Source organism: Lepidothrix coronata, unplaced genomic scaffold (assembly GCF_001604755.1).
Source record: "Lepidothrix coronata isolate B3197 unplaced genomic scaffold, Lepidothrix_coronata-1.0 Scaffold174, whole genome shotgun sequence".
Classification (NCBI taxonomy): Eukaryota; Metazoa; Chordata; class Aves; order Passeriformes; family Pipridae; genus Lepidothrix; species Lepidothrix coronata.
Window position 1 is genome coordinate 1,036,611 of NW_016690354.1, and position 22,751 is coordinate 1,059,361.

The window sequence follows — 22,751 nt, forward strand, 5'->3', positions numbered from 1 at the left end:
ACCACTTTCTGAGGTATCAAATGCGATTGTGGGGACAAAAGGTAAGACTAACAAGGATGGCATGATCCAGTCCCTCCATGGCTATCATCAGGCTGTAGAAGGTGCCTTGTCTTGGCTAGTAATGGGAGGAGCTCTCAAGGCAGGTCCCTAGGCAGCACTCTCTCTATGGGATGATGTCAGGATGCAGCATATACCATGTCAAGATTCTGTCTTGTCCTTCCTGAAGGGAATTCTCCAGATCTGTCCTGGCTTTGGGCTATTACTAACTAGCAATATTCCTTCAAGCCTCTGGGTATGTCACCCCACAAGACAAAATATTATATCTTCCCAGCTTCAACTTGCTCTTTTGGCTCCCTGAATCCACCTTTCCTAGCATGCAATGAATACAGTGTGGAGTAGACAGGGTGGAGCCATGTCTGGGTCTGAGGGCCCTTGTTGGCACAAGCTGCTATAGACCTGCATTCTTACCCCATGTGGTGCTCAGTCCTTCCTTCCTCACTCTTACTTTGAGAGACACTGTCCCTTTCTCCACCTTCCACCAGTCTTCCAGCTGCCTCCCTGGCTGCAAAAGAGCCCCTATCCTGGACATCTAGGCCTACAGACAGTTCCTCTTTCTAGATGGATATACACTCCACACTGATTACCATTCTCCTTCCTGTCTTTGCTTACATTCCCTCTCTCACAATCAAGACCCACCATTTCCTGATACCACTGTTTGTGTCATGCAGGAACTTGCTTCCTACCTCAACTACAGACAGCACTGTAGTCAGCCAAGGCTCGCTCCTCTGCAAAAGGAAATTAGGAAGTCGATTACACATGGATGCACACAGAGAAAACTGCATGTCTTTTCCCAGCCAGAGAACTAGAAGCCCAGCTCCCAACTCCAGAGTAAAATCAGTAACCCACCTGGCTGGTAGTAATCATAGATTTTGATGCTGGCTGGTTTCAAGTTCTTCATCTGAATTACTTGTTCCAGTTGCAGAATGAAAGTCTGAGATTCATCATTGAGCTAGTGGAGATGGAAGGAAATTAGCAAGGAATGGGACAGAGATGTCATTGCATCTTCGTCTTCCCTAGCTTGAGTGTTTTCCTGCACAACACCTCTCTGATTCCTTTAGAGATTCTGGATTTGAAAAATGAAGTATTGTGTGAGGAACGGCAAATGCCAACCCCATGACAATGAAATTGGGCAAGCTCCCTCTGCCCACAGTTCTACCAGTGCTCTTTCCTTGCCTAGACCAGCCTTTGGCTTCTCACACAACTCCTTGTCCTCTGGCCTCTTGCTCTTCCTGTGCTAAAACAAATGCTTTTGTTCCTACTTACCTTCTCCAGATAAATGTAGACCACATTAGCTTCCACTTCTATTTTCTTAATGATGGTTCTGTGTTCCAGCTGGGATAGGAAACAATAATACAAGGAAATTTGTGAGCAATTTTCTTAGGGCTTCCTGACCTGAGGGACTCACTGTTGCACTGAAGGGGTGGTGTAGAACTGGACTTTCTGTGGAACTGTGTCTTTCTCACGAACAAGGGCTTTCTTTAGTGGCTATATCTTTGCTATCTCTCCTGGACATCCCTTGTGAGCATCACAGTTATGAATATGGTGTCCCTGCTCAGTTAAAGGAATCTCCCACCTGGGGACAAAAAGCTGTGTGGATAGTGTATATGACTGATGTGTTGGTCAGCAAACAGGTGCAGACACCAGTAGGGATTCATGTTATCTTGTCTCACTGAGTGTTAGACTGCTCTTAAAGACCTGCATGGGGGCTGTGCAAATAATTAATGTTTCAGTTTTATGCCTTAATTGGAAAAAAATAAGAATCTTTTTGGGTAATGCTGGAGTATCTCTAAGAAATCTTGTCTTAGAATTTCTGAGAAAGAAATCCTGGTATTAGCACACCCAGCAATACATTTTGTTGCTAGCCAAAGTCAGAACAGTGTCAGAGGGACAATCTGAACCACCTCTTATCTCCCTTTTGGGACCTGTATAAAAACAATAGATTTTGGTTCAATTATAACAGCAAAGGTCCCCTGCAAATTTAGTTACCTCATGGCCTGAAATGAACAGTTTCCAACAGGAGTAAGCAGGCAGGACCCATTTATCACAGCTGGGGATTTTTTATTCCTAAGTCCTTACCAACATTCTGGATCTGGACGCCAGGGTGAATCCGGACAGCAGGGAGACCTCTATGATCACCATGTTGGATGTGACTCTGCTCCCAATGTAGCTGGAGAAGAAAAAGCAGACAGAGAGTCTGACTCTGTGAGAATAGTGCCCTCCCAGCCCCCCTTCACTCCCCCACTATCCCCTGTGTGCAGGACCCTGAGTCAGGTAGCCCATCTGGGACTGGGGACAGGGCAGCCACTGCTCCCTCTCACAGGAGTTGGCGAGCACCTTCCTCCCCCCACACCATCCACCTGTCCAATTCACCCTCTGTCCTGTTCACCCCAAGTGCCGGGTTCCTCCACTGGAGCCCTGGCTGCTGTCCCCAAGCACAGTACATCTTGCTGGACGAGGAAACAACCCTTGGGGTCACCTGGCAAGGATGCGGACAGTGAGGACACGCGGATTGGCCTGGCTACAGTTGGTCAGCTCTGTGCTGACACGCAGAGTGAAGATCACAGCAGCACGTGGGGAAGGCTCGTGGTACCTCAGCACTATCTGCAGGGTAAGAGCCAAGAGCAGAAAAGACAGGTCAGGCATGATCTCATGCAAGGGAAAAAAGGCAGAGTTCTCCTCCCTCCTCTCTCCACATTCATCCCATCACCTCACCTGAGCAAAGACACAGCTGCTGCCATGGACCTGCACCAGGAACTGCCCTGGGATCTCTGTCAGTGCTGCCTGCTGCACCAGCAGCCGCCTCTGGCGGTTGACTTGGAAAGCCCTCCCAAAGGCCCGCTGGGACTTCACCCTCACAGTTGCCTGGCCTGATGTGCTGAACATCCTTGCTGCGTATTTTGCTAAGGCTTGCAAGCCAACAACTGTGTCCTAGAGAGGGAGAGACAGTCACCCCTTTGAAAGCATCAGCTCTAGCAATACTGACTTGGAACAGGAAGACCTCAAGAGGGCTTGCCCTGCCAGCCTTGGGTACAAAAGTATATCAATCCACAGGGAGCTACTTGTTACCTGGGTGGAGGCAAAACCCCCATAGGCATTTTGCTGCTCAGTTAGCCACGCCACAATACCGGCTGCAGTTGTCATGTCACCTGTGTGCACCCGTGGCTTAGAGAGGTATGCCAGGAGCACATAAGCTGTCAACTCTACGTCCACTGACTGAGTACCAGGCCAGAAGTCTATGGAAGCTGGAGAGCTTGGCTTGGGGCTCCAGTGGATTTGTCCTCCTGCAGAAGGAAAAGGATCATGAAGGCTATTTGGGGAGGACATAATTTGGGGTTCACAGGAAATGAACCCCATAGTGCTTTCAGAGCTCCTTCAGCTCATTCCCTGTAGTCAGGCCAGGATCACTTTCTTCAGTTTGTTCTCCAGGGTTTCATCTGGTCTTAGATTCCTACCTCCTCCCTCAAAAGGATCTTGAAATCTTCCAGGCTGAGAAAACTATTTCTGATGAGTCACCCTCACAGCTTGTGAAATAAATTATTTTATTTTCAGTCACATAATGCAGTTACTGCACAGATACAAGGAATATGTATAAATACATGTGTCATTTTTAACTGCACTATCTGGGCATACATTGGTCCAGATCTCAGCAGTCAGCACCTGATCTGATGGCCTGTTCCTCCAGTTTGTACAGCAGCTCCTGGGTTGTCTCATAGTCCCCAGCCAGAGCAAAGGCATAGGCCAGCATAGCTTCTGTGTAGATGTTGGTGATGTTGTGAACCACCTGCTGCAGGCAGCGGAGGGTAGTCTGTATCAGCTTGCCCTGTGTTGGGAGGAGACACATGCCAAACTCTGACAGGGGTAAAACAGGGGGCTGGGGAACTCATTCCAGGGAGCCACACTATGTCTTCCTGATGTGTCCCCAGAGAAACCCATGAAGTTACACAGTCTCTTCAGAAAACAGGCAGTGCAGCCCCAGTGTGCATTGGGAGCCATAGCAACCAAACATTGTTGCACCATGCCAGTTTTACAGCATTGACTCTTTTGAGAAATGAGGAGCCAGCATTTGACTAAACGTTGGCTTGCTCCCAGAAGCTCTCTCCCTGTTCCTGGCCTGGAGAACGCCAGCATTACAAGCTGGTGTATCCCCACAGTGGTACCCAGATGTGGGAGAGCACAGGAGGGCAGGAGGGAGCATGGGCATCCTCACCTTTAGGGGTTGACCCATCTCCAGCAGTGCTGCAGCCACATACGCCCCCAGGGAGATTTCATCATCCATGCTGTCCTGTGAAGGAAATGCACCTTTCACTTTCTTCACTGGTGTTAGGAGAGCACAGGCAGTGACTCCCCAGAAGGAAAAGCATCCCTCTCGCATTTCCCGCCCCATACCCTGCTCTCTTTAAGGCCGGTTGCACAAGCTGCAGATTGACTTTCTAAAATCCTTTGGGATTCCACAATCTTTTGCTGTCACAACATCTGTCCAGCCATTTCCCAGCAGTGCTACCTGGCTAGGCCCTCATTTACCTTTAGGGAGGAGTGAAAAAAGCTCCCTTTGCTGGCAAAGCAGCCACTGGGGAGTTGGTTTTGCTCTAGCCAGCGTAGGGCATCCTGGATGTTCTTGTCATCTACATAGATGTATTTTCTGGCTTGACTAAAACTCTTCACTACAAAAGCTGTCAACCTAGGGAGAGGATGAGTTGTGAGAAAAAGAGTCAAACACAAAAAAGGCTAAGAGAAAGTCAGAGATCTCCTGGTGCTTGTCCCTGAAGTTAACACTGATATATTGGGGTGCCAAGAAAGAGTAATTTTCATAAAGAAGGGTAACCTAAAAGTGGAAATGGTCCACGGGATCCACTTAAGTGGCTCCTCTCCCTACCCCTGGCTCCACAAATATACTACTTATGTACTACTTATTGCTTTACCCAGTCATTTCACAGGTGAAAAATCTGCTCTTTCTACTTTTACCTGTTGGACTTCATCTCCCCCAGATAACTAGAGAAAATCTTGAATTCCCCATTTTCTTCCCCCCTTCCTTTCTCCATTGGTCCCATAGGCATAAGCTGTACCAAAGCAGCTCTTTCAACTCTACCAAACACCATTCCTGAGGAGAGGATTTTTTATTGCTCTTACCTGATCTTTTTCCAGTCATATGTACCCTTCTTGGCCGCCAGTTCACCAGCAGTGGTACCTGGTGTTGTCTGTGGGGCAACAGCAGGGCCATAGAGACAAAAAAGGACCTCCCATGCCCTGGGACCATATCTTTGTTGTTCCACTTTCCCAGAAACTCTGCAGCCCTGCCTGACTGCTTTTTCAGGTGAGTCAAGTCCCTCAGTCTCTCTCCCTGCCGTAGTTCCTGCTGACTCCATCCAAAAGAAGGAGCATACATCCTATCAGCTTTCTCAGGCACATGACCTGCTCTGACCCAGACAGGAAAAATCAGAAGTGAGAGATATTTGCAGTGCTTACCAAGTGTTTCCTTCTCCATCCTTCTGCCCAAAGAAACTATAGGAGCCATCTCTGTGCCTATAAAGAAGCTGTGTCTGATACCCTGAGGAGATGGGAACAGTGATTAATATGGCACAGTAACACACAGGGAGTGCAAGTAACAGTAGCACTGACAGAGCGAGTGCAAGGGCAAAAGCTATTGATATGTTGGACACAGGGGAAGGCAGAGGAACAAGGTGGGTCTCTTGTACTTGCCATTGCGAAGGAATCCTGTTGCTCTCTCCCTGATCTCAGGGGTCAGCTGCCTGGTCTTCTCCAGGTACTGCAGCACATAGACAATAGGGGCAAACAACACCATGTTCTGCTCCCCACAGCCATGGGGCATCTGCACCAGGTTGTCGAGATTCTGCAGTGCTGTCCCCATGAGGTCACCTATACAAGGGTGTAAGAAACAAAGAAAGTGTAAGTATGATTTGAGGTGCTGCTTCAGCCAAGCAGTGGATAATAGTGCATTATCTCAGCACAGAAGGAAAACACAGGAGAAGGGAGGAAAGGGGAGAAAACAACAGAGTACAAGATGGAGACTGGTGACTTTTTTGCCTCTTCCCACTCTGGCATTGTGACGCAGGGTCACCACACTATGGAGTCCCCGAGGAACTTTCCCTTATCAGCTTTTGCAGTCTGAAGAGCTCCAACCATAACAAGTACTATCTGTAAAGGGCAATGAGCAGAGCTGCAGCTGCTCAGTCTGTGTCAGACAGACAGACAAATATAACATCATTCAGAGAAAGGTTGAAATGCTGCTGGTCTTTAGCCAGGCTTGTTGTACCTGGCCATATGTGAAGCATCACAATGTGAGGAAGCCAGCAGGGGTGCTAGTCAGATGGTGTGAAGGTGTCCATATGTCCTCTAGCCAGTCAGAAAAACCTTGTATTGTTTTCTCCTTTGGGGTTTTGTTGCACAATATTCAAGGCTACTTATGCCAGGCCTGGCTTCATACTAATTCTGGCCTGCAGGTAAATGAGCCAAGTGCAAAGAGGTGTATTAATTGGTAGGTAAGTCTGGTCCCAGTAGCCTCTGCAAAGTGTTCTGCAACTTAGTAATGCTGAGAAAAATGTCTTCTTTCCAGGAGCTTTTGCTGTAGCAGTGAAACTTAACAGGGAGGTAAGATGGTTTTGAGCTTTGCTGTTTATTTCTACACAGAAATAGCCAGGGTCCTGAAGTCCTGGTAAAATTAATGGCCTGGAGTCTCTGCTCCAAAGTCCTAGCTAGAAAAAGAAGGATTATTCTCCTCTACAGATTACTCTTCCCATGAAAGCCTAAATGCTAATCCAAAAAATCTGAAAGCCTGGTGTTTGCAGGGAATAGAAACACAGCATCCTCTCTTTTGAGCAGTTTCATGTCAAATGGATCCTCTCACACCATTACCAAGTTAAGCCTTGTTCTTTGGTAACAACAGTCTGTGAGCCCACAATAGAAGTCACTTACCTGAGATGGAAATGGAAGCCCTGGCAGATCCCTTTACTACATTGTCAGGGAGGTGAAGGGACACAGGTTCTTCAGCCATGTTTCCTGATAACAATGGGATAAAAGGTGTAGCATGAAAAAACAAGCCAAAAGCTTCTAACTGGAGGGACAAGACTGGCACAGGTAAATGGGACACTGCCTACATCCTGCTCACACAGACTGCTTCCGACAGTCTGTCCTGGTCATTGCACCAAGCTCCACTGCCTGGAAACTTTTGAGATGAAGACAGATGTGAAAGCTGCTGGTCAGGCTGAGGGCTCACCAGCTTCACAGCTCAATTTACTACACTTCACAAGCTTCACAAGAGTCACAGTTGGACATCACTCAACAGAGGAACATCCTGGAGAGACTTGCAATGCTGTACAGACAGGGTGGGAAGACTGGAGCAGCTGTCACTGGTGACTATCAAGCCCCAGGAACATCCTGGGGAATGCAGTGTGGGAAAGAGACTACAGAGCAGGGTACTTTACTCGGTGGCAAATTTAGTAGGACAGCACATGTGGAAGTAGTATTTCTTATTCTTTCCTGTCTGTGGGGCAAGTGAAATTTCCATTGTGAAAAATCATTTGAGAATATTCTTTAATCAAACCTCCCACAGTTTAGTTCTACTCTCAGGTCTAATTATTTCAGGCTGCAGAACCATTCAGGCTGCCCACATACCTCATCTCGGGCACATACCTCGTCTTGGGCACAGAAGGGAGCTGTAAGACTTCTCCACTAACACACCTTCTGGCTGCCAAGGTAGAAACATGAGCATGGGACAGGAGAAACAAGAATGCACATAACATTCCCAAACAACAGTGAAATTTCAGAGCAAGTTCAGGTCTGAATTCAGTGGTTAGTCTCCAGTTCTCAGGGACCCCATCCTCTTCACCTTTGGCAGGTCTGCACTGAGGCTTCCTGCTTCACTGCTCAAGAGATCAAGAGTAAACCCGAGGGACAGGGCTCTCTGGTCAGTGAGCATATACAAAAGCTCATGTACAGCATAAAAAGCAGGAAAAGGTACAAGGAGAAACACAGACATGAAAGAAGCTCAAGAAAGGGTATCACAAGAAGGGAATAGATTTGACTAGGTCCTTGGGAGAAATAAAGTGAACTAAGCCACAGCTTTGGTATGCTATTGCTGGCCAAAAGTTGAGGAGAAGAAACCTTTTAGCCCATCTCAGTCTGTCTTTCTCCAGGGGCAGTGATACTCAGAGACAGAAGTGAGCCTGTTCTCATACTGACCTGGACCAGCAAGTGTTTGATCAGTGTGTGCCTCCGCCTCATGGTAGCTGGCAAGGGCGTCCTGCCCCCACACCGTGACGTGGTGTCCAGTACCTCTGTCCTGACTGTGATATTCAGAGTCCCTAGCAAATAAATTCAACAGAGCCCTTTTCTTATACCTGTGGCCAAATGGAGTCAACTTGCTTTAACTGACAGTGGTCTGAGATGCTTCAAGTGTTTTGGCCAATAAAGGTGAACCAGCCAGTACTGACAGCTTGTTCAGATACCCCGAGCACGAGGGAACTCGACGATGCCTCTCCAGCAGTGACTTCATTACACTGCAACATGACTGTAACAACAGAAGGTCCAGCAGCCCCTTGGACCCCTGTCTGCCCTTCCCATTGCATATGGAGTACAGGACCAGCAATACAAGGTTCCCCCACCCACATCCATTCAGCCTCTTCCTCCCTAGCTGGTCCCACACCCTCTCTTCAAAAGTTCTCCATTCCGTGTTTTCAGTTCTGCCCTCTCTGATGAGTCTGTCTAAGTAGAAAGGGAGAAATCAGACACGATAGATTGCATGTTTGAACCATTAAGGACAAACTTCAGGATGCAGAGGAGGCAAGACTCTACCAGTTTCTCTGGACCTCACACTCCCTTTCACTTCAGTTTTAGGGTTCCCCATCACCACTCCCTTTTTGCTGCCATACCCAGCTGGACTGCCGTCATGTTCCACATGAAGGTCTTGGACTCCTCTGCACACAGACACTCCTTGTCCCTGCAAGTCCGACATGGCTCCACCTGGAAGTCTGAGGATTTATCTAGGGCAACATGGATCTGAGGGAACGACAGATGCAGGAAAGTGACAGGGCAACTCAGGTGAGATGGCTTGGCACAATGCGCCCTAAAAGGAGAGGGCAGGTAGGTCTGTCCCACACAGTGTTACCTGTGGCACAGGCACACACCTGTATGCACTGTTGCAGGTAGTTGAAGACGGTAGCTTTCATCAGGAAGGTCTCTCCACGGATAACAGAATATGGCAACATCATGTCCACAAAGAAGGGCTGAACTGTTCTGAGGCTCGTGGTCGGGGCAAGGCCAAACCCCCTCCCAGCCAAGCAGAACATCTTGACTTTCCACTCTGTGGCAGCAGCAGGTGTTGTGATGGAGACATTCCTGCTTCCACCGGAGCTGAGAGGAAGAGAGCACTTGCATGAAGAAATTCATTCCACTCTGCTGCAATGGGGAGTGCTTGTGGCCTTTCATTGACTCACAGCAAGGCAGCTCTCAGCAATTTCTTCCCTAAAGCCATAAACCCTACTTAAATGCCATCAGTAATGACTTTATGCCCTTCTCCTGAGCAAGATACTGCCCAGCCCTTCCAGTTCTGTACACTCACCCAATGTTCTGGAGAAGCAGCAGCACCATATCCTCCTGCACGCCAATTCATCAGTGTTAACCTAAGCACTGTGGCAACAGGGGCTACAAATTTAGCTAGTGCACCCACCAAAATGAGAAGTTAGTAGAGTGTACCCAAATATGTAGTGGTTTGGTCTTGAAGTGTATTGCTGTTTTCTAAATCTGTGTACACTTTACTTCTGCACCTCAAAGTTTACTAATCCTTCAGTTTGACACACTACAAATGCAGTGAAGAGCCACAAAATTTGCATGCAGAGCTCTCTTTACACCTGTGGCTGGACTTGGCACAAATGCAGGTCAGCCAAGACTCAATAACAAAGAGATCAGTCTTCTGTTCATTTCTAAAGTCAGGAATCACTTACCCAACAGGGAACAGATTCCAGATCCAAGTTTCAGATAAATAGTAGTGAAGTCTTCCATGTGTTGAGAATTGAGGTTGTTCCTTAGTGATTCTTTGGTCTTCTGTAGAAGGCATCCCTGAAAGAAAGAATAAGGGGTCCCACAAGAGTGGGAGAGGTAAACCCTGCCAATGATAGACAGCCTAGCACTGGGGCAAGAGACAAAGCAAGCAGTAAGAGAGATGTGGGAAGAGTCTGACAGAGGAAAGCACAAGGGAATGGGCTGATTTCACAGAAGAGAGAAAACATGAAGGGAAAAGAGAGTGGTAACAGGAGAACCAGCTTGCAGTGAGCTGGTTTCAAATTTTCCAAGACTTGGTTAGACAAAGCCTCTTGGTGATCTGACCCAGAGTTAGTGTTTAAGAAACTAGGGACCTTCATGGAGCCATTTTAACCACCATGTCTTTAATTCTGTGAATAACAGTACTGTTTGCTTGCTGCGTAAATCTCACAGCCCACTGCAAGCAATGGTTTAAATACAGGCAGGCATGTGAGCCAGCCTAGTTTAATTATCAAATGCAAACTGAGACATAGAGGAAGAACATGACTGTCCCTGTGGCCGCAGGTGGTGACAGAAGCCAGGTCTCATCTCATCCTAGGGGGGTAGTCACTGGGAAAACAGATCCTGGTCCACACTTGTGTTTGTCTATGCCAGGAAAGGGAGTGCCATCCTTTAATGTCAGGGAACATCCAGGTAGTGACATTCTTCAGAGCCCTGTTTATAGGGACTGATCAATCCTACTGAGTCTGGTGGACAGGGCAGCTAGACTGTGGCAGCAACACCCATTACTCCTCAGAGAGCTAATATCCACCACCAGCAAAGCCCAAAGATCAGAGGCCTCTTGCATGTGATGTGACCCTATGTCCCAGGTAGGCTGAAAGTGCAGCTCACCCATGATTGGCTTCCTATCCACCCGACGAGAGCACTGAGATGGCTTCTTGATTACAAGGTTTGAGAAGACTTTCAGTCCCATGTTCTATTAGGAAAAGGAGGGCATAGAAGGCAAAAAAAGTGTCTGTGAGCAAGGAAGAGTGACTACTGCTCTTCAAAATTACTCAGAAAACCACTGCAGTTAGGACAAGCTGGTGCCCAGGCAGCCCAGAGCAGCACTGGCACAAGCAGACACAGTGCTGAGGGAGGCATGGCACAGCCTCCCCAGTCTCTTCTTTCTCGTGAGATCACTAAGCTACCACCACTCTTCTGGGGACACTGGGATGTCTTGTTCCTCTCAATATATTTTCAGTGGCAAGGACATACAGGAGTGGTGTCAGTGTCCTGTCCCATCCCCTCAAACACAATGGAGAGAACGGCTGTATGAAATGTGCCCTCTGAAGTCATACAGAGGTGTGACAGGGAGCACACCCCCCATTTAGGCCCTAGGACATTTAGGCCCCTGGGCCTGTCCACAGACAGGAGAGATGTTCCTACTCTGTGAAAAAAGCCTCTAGGATGTGTCTTATTGCTAAATAAAAGAGGACAGGTTCTGTTCCCCAGGTCTGAGGTCTTGTGTCCATACTGCTATAGGCTAGTCCTCTCTAGAGGAGATCTGCCTTGAAGACACCAAGAGATCTGCCTCAGGACAGCCCATAGTGCTTAAGACAGGCTAACAGGTAAGCCATGTCAATAATCCTTGGGATCGTTCCCTGTCTCTCTTTTTTCTAATACTGTAGACAAACAGTACATAGCCCAGGACCTCATTCTCAAGCCCAAAATACTGGAGCTTGATGGTCCAGGATCTCATCTTGCTTTCTGCATCTGTGGAGGGAAATACAGGTGTTCATACACATAATGGGATTGTACATCTCTTGAGACAACACAGCTAGGTCAGGGCAGACAACAGGGTTTGTCTGGAGAAGGCAAGGCCTTTGCAGACTGCCTGGGGAGAAAGATAATCTCAGATGCTCATAATTGCAACAGCTGTGGGAAAAGTCATGAGGTGATTACCCGGAAGAGGTTAAAGATGTCAGGCTGAAAGGAATTCTGTGGCTTCCATTGTAGCAGAGATGACGTGGACTGGGGCTGAACACAGCGATCTGAATATTCTTCTACTTGGGCAGGGTATCCCTGATGGTAGGCAGCAGGGAACAAACCATAGACCTAGGGAAACTCATAGGTAGGGAAGAATCAGGCAAGGAGCAGATACCACCTCCAGATGCTTCACTCTACCTTCCCCTAGCATACACATCTGTTCCTGCCCATCTCCCTAGGCAGGCCCTGCTTTCTCCTCCAAAGATCTCCTCATTCATTAGCCTCCGGCTCCCCTTGCCAGAGCCCCTGCCTGCCTTCCCCAGAACATCCATCACTCCCATGGTTTTTGGCTGGTTGCACAGACACTCACGATTCGGCTTGTCAGCTCACTCTCTGGTCTCATGAAGAACGTGTTTTCATCCACTGCCTGTACTGCACACAGAGAGCCAGGGGCTGCCTGCAGTTGGAGCTGCACTGTTGACCCTGTGTGGGCTTCTTTGTCTGGGAATCCGACCTTGACCTTGAGCAGCAAACCAGGAAAGGAATATGAAAAAGAGATGAGGAGGAGTGAGGAGGGTGACAGAAAGAGGGAGACCAGCTGGAATCTCCCCTGCTCAGCCACTGCTATGAACAGAAGTCACTGTTGAAGCTTTCCTGGCCCCTGGGCGTTGTGCTGAAGATATTCCCTTTCTCTCTTCTCCTCGGTTCTCTCTTCAAAAGATCTGAGGGTCTCCTTCCCTCAGGTCTCCTGACTCTTCCTTGTCAGCTCTCCCTGAGACACAGAAGTGAGCCTCACCTGGTTTTGGAAGCACAAGGCAACATTGAAACGGATGCTGTCAGCTGTTACCCCTCCAGTGGGGAAGATGGCATACACCACTAAGGAAGGTGATGGGGAGAAGTCAGCAGTGAAGGTCAAAGGGATGGAGAAGGAGCCCTTCAACACTGAGGAAAGAAAGGTAAAGTGTTTTTATCACAGCCCCACCAAGACCTCCTTCTGCCCTTCTTCCTTTTCAGCTTTATAATCCCACAATGTCAAACCAATACCTGCTGCTGCACTGTCTGCCCTCCCTCCATTTTCTGACCCTTTGTACTCCATCTTCTCTAGGTCCTCCTGGTCTCTTCCCAACATTGTTTCCTCCCCTCCATTCTCCCTTTTTGCCCTCTTTCAGCTGACACAAATGCTTTCTCAGCCTCCCTCTGTTCTGTTTACTGACTGCTCAAGACCCACAGATTGAGGGAATTTGGGAGAAACTCTGGTAACTCTCAATGTCCAACCTAGAAACCCACTGGGCACAACTGTTTCCCATTGTCTGGCTGCCACAGACTTACTGTTCAGTTTCCCGATCTGGATAATCCTCTGGCCCCTGACAACAATTCCAGACTTGCCAGTGACCTGTAGGAAGAGGGACATGGGATGAATGGGATGAACAGACTGCTGTTTGCCACCAGAGTGAAGCCACACTTACCTATGTGCATCTTGCTCTCATAAGCAAAATGAAACCTTCAAAACAAACTGTGGGTTGAATACAATCCCAGACTTTAGGTCCAGCAGATTTGCAGACATCACAGTTGGGAGGAGAAGCTATAACACATGAGATTCTGGTCTAATCTGTCCAGTTTGGACAACGGATGGGTAGTGCGTTTACTGGAGATTAGTGAGTGATACCTAAGGTATTTCCCCCCAGTAGACTAGCCCCCAGGCCAGACCAAAATCCATTTCCACTGAGCAGCTGTTTGATAACCACAGTGAAAAAATGATCCTCCATCCAGTTTTAAAGGGACAAGAGTTTGACAGCAGACTTTGCACAAGACACTTCCCACTGCAGTCTTAGCAGAGGCTAAGGGGGTGATGGGCTACAAAGGCAGAAGCCTCCTCCCATCCATGGAAGTGACTGAGGCCCCACCAGATCATGGTGTTGCCAGGCTGAGTCCTATTGGGTGTAGTATTCACAGAGTTCTCTGAGAAGAAGTGTTTTCTGCCGTCACTCCAGGGATGACCTAAATTACACCCTCAACTTTACACTGTGGTCTGGTCCCCTCAGTGCAGCCTTTTCCCCCAGCCTTTATCGTTACTCACATAATATGCAAAACCTATACGGCTGGTGTCTTCTCCCAGGTCATCCCGACTGAGTGTGAAGGTCACCTGGACATTCTGCTTCAGCCCACAAGGCAGTGTTTCTGTAGGTGGGTGTATGTCCAGGAAGCTCTTGGTTGTGACATGGAAGGGCTGCAGGTGATGGTACGCATTCGTGTAACTGAAGTCAGTTTTTCGAGGTGTGTGTATGTGATCCTCCAGTGTGAACCTTCCCTGAAAGAAATCAAGAGTTTCAAGCTTCAGTGCTGTGCTAGGATGTCATCAGCTTGGTTTGGGAAAGGCTGTTGGCTCGCTGCCTTCCTGCTGACTCTACACAGGCAGAGCTGTGTGGTGAGCCCAAGACTGAGCTAGCAGCAAGGCTAAAGGGTAAAGGGTAGGAGTGGGGAGCACTGACACAATTCAAGGATTCTCACTTTGCTGTATACAGAGGTGGTATTTACCTCCAAAGAGACTGATGAGCTGTTCCAGGCAGTTGTGTCAAGGTTGAATGATGCTATTCCACTGCCATCTGTGATGTATGTTTTGATAAACCGACGCCTCATGAATCTTATCACGAGATAAACTTTTCTGTTTTTCATACCAATTCCATAGTGATCCTGAACCTTAATCTGATGACAACAGGGTGAGGCAAGAAAGGCAAAGTTAGATATTTTTTCCAGTGTCATAACTCAAAACCTTCCTCTTTCTGAAAAGCATAGATCTTCCTTTGTAGGTGGTCTTAACTTCAGTCTGGCCCCAAGAAGGCAGGAGAACTGTAAAGCTCCCTCATCTCTAAACCTAACCTGAACATGATTAAAATCAGACTGCTCCATGAGGAGCATGAGGAGCTATCTCCTAGCCAACAGCTGAGACATTCTTGCATCCCAGCACCCCTGCTGAGACACCACTCATCATTCTCAGCAGGAGCTGGAGGTGTAAACTCAACGTGGAATCTGAAATGCAGCAACTGGAGCCAAACTGGCAGGTAATGTGACACAATGCGAGGTAAAGTATTCTGTCTGAGAAGCAGAAAGCAGTAGGGGTCAGCAAAATTTGTATTCCTTGGCAAATGTTGGGGAGCAAAAAAGCAAAGGAAGAAAATCACCTTCCCCCTGTAGGGTACTCCAGGGATGTAATATTCATTAGGTGTCTCAAACACTGCCCTTGCAGCTGTCCTGGAGATGAGGATCTGGCTGGAGCTGTTGATCTGCACCCCTGTCGGAATGCAGAGTGCAAGGGAAGCTGGATTAGTACTGGAGATGACAACTCTACCCTATTTTAATCTCACTTTTCTATTCCAACCCCTCTAAGCAGAGTGTCTCAAACTTCCATCCCAACACCAGCATTCTTCAAGGTTTGGAGGCTGCTCTTGTGGCAGTTCCTTTTTCAGTTAAGATGTCTGTGAGCACTCTTTGTAGCCTCACAGACCACTCTCCCAGTCACACCTCATCCGCCTGCTGCTGGCAGAGCACCTTTCTGTGTCCTGTGACAGTCCCAGCAGCAGGGAGGAGGAGAGGAGCAGGTATTCCCTCTCTGGCCCTCAGAGCCACAGAACAGTTTCTCTTGCCCTTGCCTTCCCTGATGAGCGCCTGGGTACCTGTGCCCATCTCCAGGAGAGAGGCTTCTGCATAGAGTTTGCTGTCTTCCTCACTGGGAGCCAGGTTGAAGACTGATGTGCTCACAGAAGAGGTGAAACAACCATTGCTCGCTGTCTGCAATAAGCAGTGGTAGATATTATTTGGGGCTGGAGAGAAGGGGAGGACTCAGAAGTACAAGTCATTCTGTCATAACTGTTGACCACAACAAATAATAATGCAGTAAAACACTGGAAGAGGTTTCCCAGAGAGGTGGTAGATACTCCATCCCTGGAAACATTCAAGGTCAGACTGGACAAGGCTCTGAGCAACCTGACCCAGTTGAAGCTGTCACTGTTCATTGCAGAAGAGTTGGACTAGATCAGCTTTAAAGGTCCCTTCCAACTCAAAGTATTCCATGATTCTATGATAGATAGATATGGTTCATATTTTAAATTCTATATTTTCTCTTTTATATACATGAATATGTGTAGTTCATATTGTAGAAATATAAATCAAAACATGCATCACACTTTTATCAAAGCTACAATGTTGTCAACTTTCCAGCTTTAGTAGAATACTCCTCTAAATACTAATACTCCTCTAAATGAATCACAGAGCAAATACATCAGTATTTTAATAGATCTAGCTAGAGGAATTGGAAAAACAAATGAAGATTCAAAGTAACAAATCATTTCCAGAGCTAGAAGATTACAACTACTGTAACAAGTCGTAATGACAAAACATAAAGCATGAAAAGCTTTCAGCTGTATATGTACAAGGGAAGAGCACAGTTGTTAAATACTTTGTTAGGAATGGAAATGAACAATAAGGAATCTGTGAACAAATAAAAAGACAAAATAAAGTATGAAAGCCACTATGTGATTTGGCTATGGAATTAACGATGCCTCTGCCATCTTTGTGCAGCTCCAGGATAGCTTCACCATAATGCAGTAGTTTTGTACCTGAGAAAACTCTGTTAGTTGTTGTTTCTTACATTGCATCAATTTCTGGCAAGTTATGTTTTTTTCCAGAAAAGAAAAGAATTCTAAAACTTTCTGTGAAATTACTCTTTTCTAGACCCAATCATTAATAAGCAAAGTTATAAAGAAAGCTTCTTAGCAGGTCTAGGGAACAATAATTGCATTAATTGAATAAAACCATATTTGTTAGTCTACATATAATTAGGGAGGTTGGCAAACCTTCCTTACATAGCAGTTCTTTCTGTTCACTTAGCCCTTGACACTTAGTCCTGTGTGATGCTTCTTTACTACCAATATATCTTCCAGGATTTTACTCACTGGACCTCTGTATTCCCTGCAGATGTCCTTGCTGGCATTTTGAGGCCTCCTCCTTGCCTTCTGGCACAAAGTCACCCACACAGTCCCTCTCACTGCTTTCCCATAGTTGTACCTGTGGGGAGAACACCAGAGGAGCTGCCAGGCAGAGGCACTTCTGTGTTCTGTCGAGCACTTTGGTCCACAGAGGTGCCCTTCCTGATGAAAGTCTTAGTGCAGCTGGCAAGCAGATAGGCATAAATTAAAATATAGTACATTGAGTACTCAGGGAGTGCAATAGCACGGTCTGTCATGCAACAGATGCAGAAACAAAGCACAGACAGGAGCAGACACACACTCCCTGAAGCTCTCCCACTTCTGGGCGCTTGCTGTCCTGGAATTGCAGGCAGACACAGAGAGCTGACCAGGCTTATCCACACAGCACAGAGCAGCATTCAGTGAAGATATTAGTTCAGGTGTGAAAGCAGCAGAAACCAGTGTCCCTGCAGAGAGCAACAGCAAGTGGCAGCAATAGAGCTACAGAGTGACCTCAGACCTGCCTCACTATGGGATTATCTCATGATCTGGATTCTTGTTTCCACCATCAGACCTGCTTTGCTGTTTTTTGCAAGGTACAGCAGAAGTGTGCCCTTGTCAGTTTAGAAATTCCCTCTGCCTGCTTTGCAGCCTTTCCTTGCTTTGACTCCCCTCTGATTTTCCCTTTGGAGCAATGCTCCTGACAGTACCAGTAAAAAGAAGACATTTATGACCCATCCTGGAGATTCAGAGTGCTGTACTATTTGCTACTGCAGTTTCATATGACCTAATTATAACTGTCCCAATTTATGAGAAATTATGTCAGACTAGTGGCAAAAGAGACACCAAAAGTCTCCAGACAATGCAGCCCCAAATACAAATGAGTTCACCCCCTTTATCTGTGTACAAAGTGCTTTTGAGACAATTCCCCTTCCTCCATTGTGCTTATATTGTTGGAGGTCCTGCCTTCCTTCTCACCCTCAAATGCTCAGTTTTTGCTGATGACCACATAACCAGAGAAGTACACCTGCGGTTTCTAAGAAGGTAATAAGTTCAGTAGCATACAAGTGAGAAGGAACAGCATAAACCCCTAAAGAAATGCCAGTTCCTGCTCCTTTACCTGAGCGGATCTGCCCCATATCAGATAAGTGGTTTTCCCCATGTAAGGTCTTCCAAGGCTGGGCACACACAACTTCCGGAGCAGGGTATCACTTGCCTAGAACAAGTCTCCCCGTAGCTGAATGGTCTCTCTCTAGTACGGCTCATGTCCTTCTTCCACAAGGGAGAACCCAACATTTTGAATCTTGAACTATTTGGGATTCTTCTAAAGGAATGGCTGTGCTTGGCCCTTCTTGGGCCACTTCTCTTTGATGGATTCAAGAGATAGAAGATACATGGAAGGAGAGACACAGTTTTGGTGAGCTCTTTCATTTCCCCTGAACATTCTCCTTACCTGCCACACACACGCAGGGGGAAGGTTTTATCTGAAGCATAAATCTGAGCTGGTCCCTCGAAGAAAACATTAAACTTTTGCAACACTGGAACAAAAACCTCAGAGTTACTCTATCAAAGGCATAAGACCACCTGGACACAGGATCACAAAAGGCAAGAGTGTGTTCCTGTAAGGCTGGAGTCCCATGAAGGAACATATTAATGAGGTAAAAGCAAGCATTAATTAAAAACAGGGAAGCCAAAGAAAGAATCCCCTTTTTTTCCCAAAAACAGTCTTGAAGAAGTCTTCAGTGTATTCTCACTCTGTACCAGCCTAGTTGTTAGCAGATACCTTCTACAGGAATCTCCATCATGATGTCTCTTTTGTTCATTTCTGATATTGCACATTCTATACTCCATAGATTTCTGTTCAGTCCTAGCCCTCAGGCAGTACATCTTAGTTTACAATATTTGGCTTTACATTGTTATACAGGCAGGCAAGCAACAAACAAGCAACTTCTTCCATCCCATTCTTTGTTCTCCTTACCACGTTCCTCCACCTTAAAGGTACTGGACTGGACTGAACTGGACTTAAAGGACTGGGCACGGATGGTATAAGTTCCCAGAGAGAGTTTGTCAGCTAACCGGAAAGAGAGATCTGCAATGCCCTGTTTTGGTCTCACATCCAGCCACTGGCCAATGCAGTTTTGGTTCGGGTCCTGTGGTGCAAGGGAAGGAAAGAAAAGGCAGTCATCAGCAATACCTGCTATTCCTATCCAGATCCCACTGGATTCAAAGGCATTTCAGAGATTTCAGAGGCTTTCAAAGGTTCCTGCTGTTTTCTCAGATGATGATAAAGTGACCTGAGTACTGAAGCACGAACAGAGGTGAACCCAATCCACCCAGGTTTACTCTACTCTCTACTGCCATTGTAAAAGAAGGTATGAAAGGTCTCCAATCTTATGTAAAGATGAACTGTAAAAGTTAGCTAAGGTCTGGCAGGCATTCCTGAATGTAGAAATGGATGAAGCTGAACCATTTGGATCATCAAGGCTTGTTAATAGGAAGCATTTGGACAGAGAATGTGCATGCATAGAGCCTAAGAAGAGTAACTTGAATCAGAAAGACAGAAGCCTAGGTTCTATCCATACTGAAGTACCTTTCCTCATAACACCCGAGGAGTCTGAAACACCCACCTGGATTTCCACCATGGAGTACTGCAAAGCAAACAGACAGCAATGTCAGAAACTGGCATGCCATAGCAACCTCCCTATAAACTTATCTTACCCACCCAGCAAAAGTATTGTGACAAACATTATAACACAAGAAGTTTGGTCCTATTGAAACCAGGAGAATTGCTTTGAAGTAGTAAGGAAGATACATAACATAAAAATCTGTGCTATTCTTTAGATTTGCTTTTTGATCCCTGAATTTTTAAGATGCACTTTGATAGATATTCTACAACTGTGAAAGGTAGAATTTGCTTTAATAAAAAGGAGAAGAGTAGGAATACTCAGAAGTACCATCATACCAAGTTCACAAATATTAAATGGCCTCAGTTTTGTAACATAAATCTCAAAAATTAGCAGAACTGCATCGCCTATGAGAAGAATACACCCCACATCTTCCTTTACAATGCCTGACCTAGGAGGCATTGTAAAAAAGCCTTGGAGATATGAATTAATGCTGACTGCAGCTGGCAGTAACAGAGAGGGACAAAGGAGGACATACTTCACCCCTTCTAGGCCCATTAATTCTCTGTTCTTATATCACTGTATCTATCAGCCAGGAGGCAGTTCTGGTGAAGAACACGTAATTTGTGAGCACAAGGCATAAGGAGGCAGGAACACTGACTTGGGAGAGTAACCAGTCTGTAAACATGTAATTGACATTTAATTCACATTATTCATAATTCTGAGCTTTAATACAGGTTATCATAGGCAACTCTGTTTTCATTGAAATAAAAAATATATGCAGGTTAATTATTTTCATAAATTGAATCTAATGTCAATGCTAAATCAAAACATGCTGGTGAACAGCACCCTTGTTCAACTCATCTAATTTAAAAACTACCTATTATAGCTTTAATGCATAGTGCACTGAAGCCTTATAATAGCTTTGGATAAATCTGACCTCTTCTGAATTTTCATCACAGCATTATTAACAGTTATAGTGCTAATTTGCTTATACTCGCACATAGACATTTATGGTCAAATATCTTCATGAAACAACTGTAGGCACAGAAGGAAATGTATTGCTTACTCTATTATCTAACTAATATAAGAGATATGACTTCTCTTTTGGGAGGAGAAAGGAGTGAGTGATTCTAGGACGTCACCAATAGCCCAAAAAGGAGGAAATTTAGTCAGCAATAAAGCCAGCAGGATCTCTTCCTTTATTTCAGTCCAGAAGGATTTGATTCAACTGTCCTCATGCATGCCCTTCGGTATTTAATTGTCATGGCATGAATTCCTGTTGGCTCTCCTGAGATTGCTTGAGGACAGAGGAGTGTGAAATATCTATAGCTGCTGGCTGCAGGTATAATTGCTCACTGTAGAAAGATGCTAGCCTTGCAGTTTCCTGGACAGCAGATATGTAAGTCTCTGGCAACTTCTCACTCCCTGGACATGGGGAGAATGAGCTGCTGCCAGCAGCAAGTCTGTATAATTTGATTATACTGTTTTCCCTCCTTTTTTTTTAATGATCACTTCATGTGTATCCTTTCCCATATCAATTAATTTTTCTTTAAATTTTGCAGCTTGCCTCAGACTCTCCTGCCACCCTTAGGTGCCACACACTCCACAAATCACCGAGCTTTCCAAAGCTGTGGGAGGGCAGCTCTGGCAGCTTGGGTCTGGCTAGGTCCGCACACAAATTTGTCTGACAATTATGCCTGTGTCTAGCAGCCCATGGATGTCCCCAGAAGCCCTGCCTGCTTTTTTGGCAGGGGGCAGGTGCACACAGCTAATTCAGCTAGCTGGGAGCACTGGCACACTCCCCAAATACCATCACCAGCACCAACCTTCCCACCTGCCAGGAGCTGTCCTGTGAGGGCAACAGCAGAGTCAGTGGTAAGCAGGCACTGTTGTTCCAAATTGGTTTGCTTGAGGGTTGGCGTTGGCCACCCTCGGTGCTGGGACTGTCCCAGCCTCCCCAGCATGGGGCTGGTAAATGAGGCAGAACCATCAGAGGGAACCTGGGGACTTCCTCACCTTCACTTAGGATTTACCTTGCTGTTAATAGGAACAAAATCTTCAGTCAGCGTTACGATCCGGAATTTCACTGCAGGGAGAAAATGGATAAGAGCACACTATAGACACAGAGTGCATCTGGGAATGGACTTGTCCTGCATTTTTCTCACCCCAAAATCGCTGCTCCCCATACAGCCCTACTGACAGCCCAAGCCTACCCTGCAGCCCCCCTAACCCCTTGCTCAGTCCTGTTCACCACCTTTTCCCTGAAACACGCAGCAGCAGCACAGCAGTGAGCCTCACAATTTAGGGGTTTTCCCATGGGCTACATCCAGTTACCCTTACATTTCCTTGTCTGCAGTGTAGACAGACCAGTCCTATATACCTGGCCTTGGCCAAGAAGACCATGTTCAGGTTTACTCCTCTTCCAAGCCAGCTCTGCTCCTAGAGCGTGAGAGACTGACCTTTCCAGTCTCCTCCTGCTCCTAAAATGTGATTCATAGATACATCACTAAGGAAGGCAGCACACCCTCTCTGTCCTCATGAAGGCCACACAGCACAAAGCACTCAACATGCCCCTCATGGGAAATTGGAAACAAAGTCTGGGCAGGCCAAGGCAGGGGCACTGTCAGGGTACTCCTTGCAGTACTCACCTGTCTGTCCTGGGTTATAGATGGGTTTATCCATCTGAATAAACGTGCCTGTCCCAGCCCTGCGGATCAGGACTTGCTTCTCTTCATTTGCACTGAAGTACTGGTCATTGGAGATGCGCAGGTGGACTGTGCCCACCTCCTGGCTGCCTGCAGGTTGGGGGACCTGGGACACAAAAGAGGAAAGCCACTAGGTCAGCAGTGCTCTTCTCCTTGCTTCGGCTGCACTGCAAGGCCAGCCTACTCACTATCTTACTCTAAAGGCCAGCACAGGCCCTCAGTGACTGAAGGCTATGTCTATGGAAGCACAAGGGACAATGCTTAGCAGCTGGGATAGATCTTGGACAAGAGAAAAAAGGGAGTCAGTTCTGGCACAGAAATTGTGTTTACCCCTTCAAGGGTCTACTGTTAAACTCTGCATGGAGCAAGATGGAGAAGACTTAAGGGAAGAAAATGTCTATGCTGATGAGAAATCTGTTTCCTAGAGTGTGTGGGTC

The 22,751-nt window shown here is 46.7% G+C and overlaps 1 protein-coding gene across 1 annotated transcript in view; it reads right to left on the reverse strand.

Annotated features, from left to right (window-relative positions):
• The window catches only part of A2ML1 (alpha-2-macroglobulin like 1), a 28,756-nt gene that overhangs the window by 4,115 nt on the left and 1,890 nt on the right, over window positions 1-22,751 (reverse strand). The window contains exons 4-36 of the mRNA XM_017830071.1: window positions 22,258-22,420; window positions 21,643-21,695; window positions 19,610-19,630; window positions 18,961-19,132; window positions 18,436-18,520; window positions 16,971-17,082; window positions 15,693-15,807; window positions 15,201-15,310; window positions 14,557-14,724; window positions 14,099-14,329; window positions 13,351-13,414; window positions 12,818-12,963; window positions 12,392-12,541; window positions 11,998-12,150; window positions 10,945-11,029; window positions 10,017-10,131; window positions 9,201-9,426; window positions 8,946-9,072; window positions 8,257-8,378; window positions 7,708-7,762; window positions 6,991-7,074; window positions 5,758-5,934; window positions 5,524-5,605; window positions 4,582-4,738; window positions 4,268-4,342; window positions 3,718-3,880; window positions 3,127-3,341; window positions 2,773-2,988; window positions 2,537-2,661; window positions 2,137-2,227; window positions 1,324-1,392; window positions 907-1,009; window positions 744-785 (exon numbers count right to left, since the gene is read on the reverse strand). Coding sequence (XP_017685560.1) covers window positions 745-785; window positions 907-1,009; window positions 1,324-1,392; window positions 2,137-2,227; window positions 2,537-2,661; window positions 2,773-2,988; window positions 3,127-3,341; window positions 3,718-3,880; window positions 4,268-4,342; window positions 4,582-4,738; window positions 5,524-5,605; window positions 5,758-5,934; window positions 6,991-7,074; window positions 7,708-7,762; window positions 8,257-8,378; window positions 8,946-9,072; window positions 9,201-9,426; window positions 10,017-10,131; window positions 10,945-11,029; window positions 11,998-12,150; window positions 12,392-12,541; window positions 12,818-12,963; window positions 13,351-13,414; window positions 14,099-14,329; window positions 14,557-14,724; window positions 15,201-15,310; window positions 15,693-15,807; window positions 16,971-17,082; window positions 18,436-18,520; window positions 18,961-19,132; window positions 19,610-19,630; window positions 21,643-21,695; window positions 22,258-22,420 — 4,071 coding nt within the window. The 3' untranslated portion in view covers window position 744. The remainder of the gene's footprint in view (window positions 1-743; window positions 786-906; window positions 1,010-1,323; window positions 1,393-2,136; window positions 2,228-2,536; window positions 2,662-2,772; window positions 2,989-3,126; window positions 3,342-3,717; window positions 3,881-4,267; window positions 4,343-4,581; window positions 4,739-5,523; window positions 5,606-5,757; window positions 5,935-6,990; window positions 7,075-7,707; window positions 7,763-8,256; window positions 8,379-8,945; window positions 9,073-9,200; window positions 9,427-10,016; window positions 10,132-10,944; window positions 11,030-11,997; window positions 12,151-12,391; window positions 12,542-12,817; window positions 12,964-13,350; window positions 13,415-14,098; window positions 14,330-14,556; window positions 14,725-15,200; window positions 15,311-15,692; window positions 15,808-16,970; window positions 17,083-18,435; window positions 18,521-18,960; window positions 19,133-19,609; window positions 19,631-21,642; window positions 21,696-22,257; window positions 22,421-22,751) is intronic.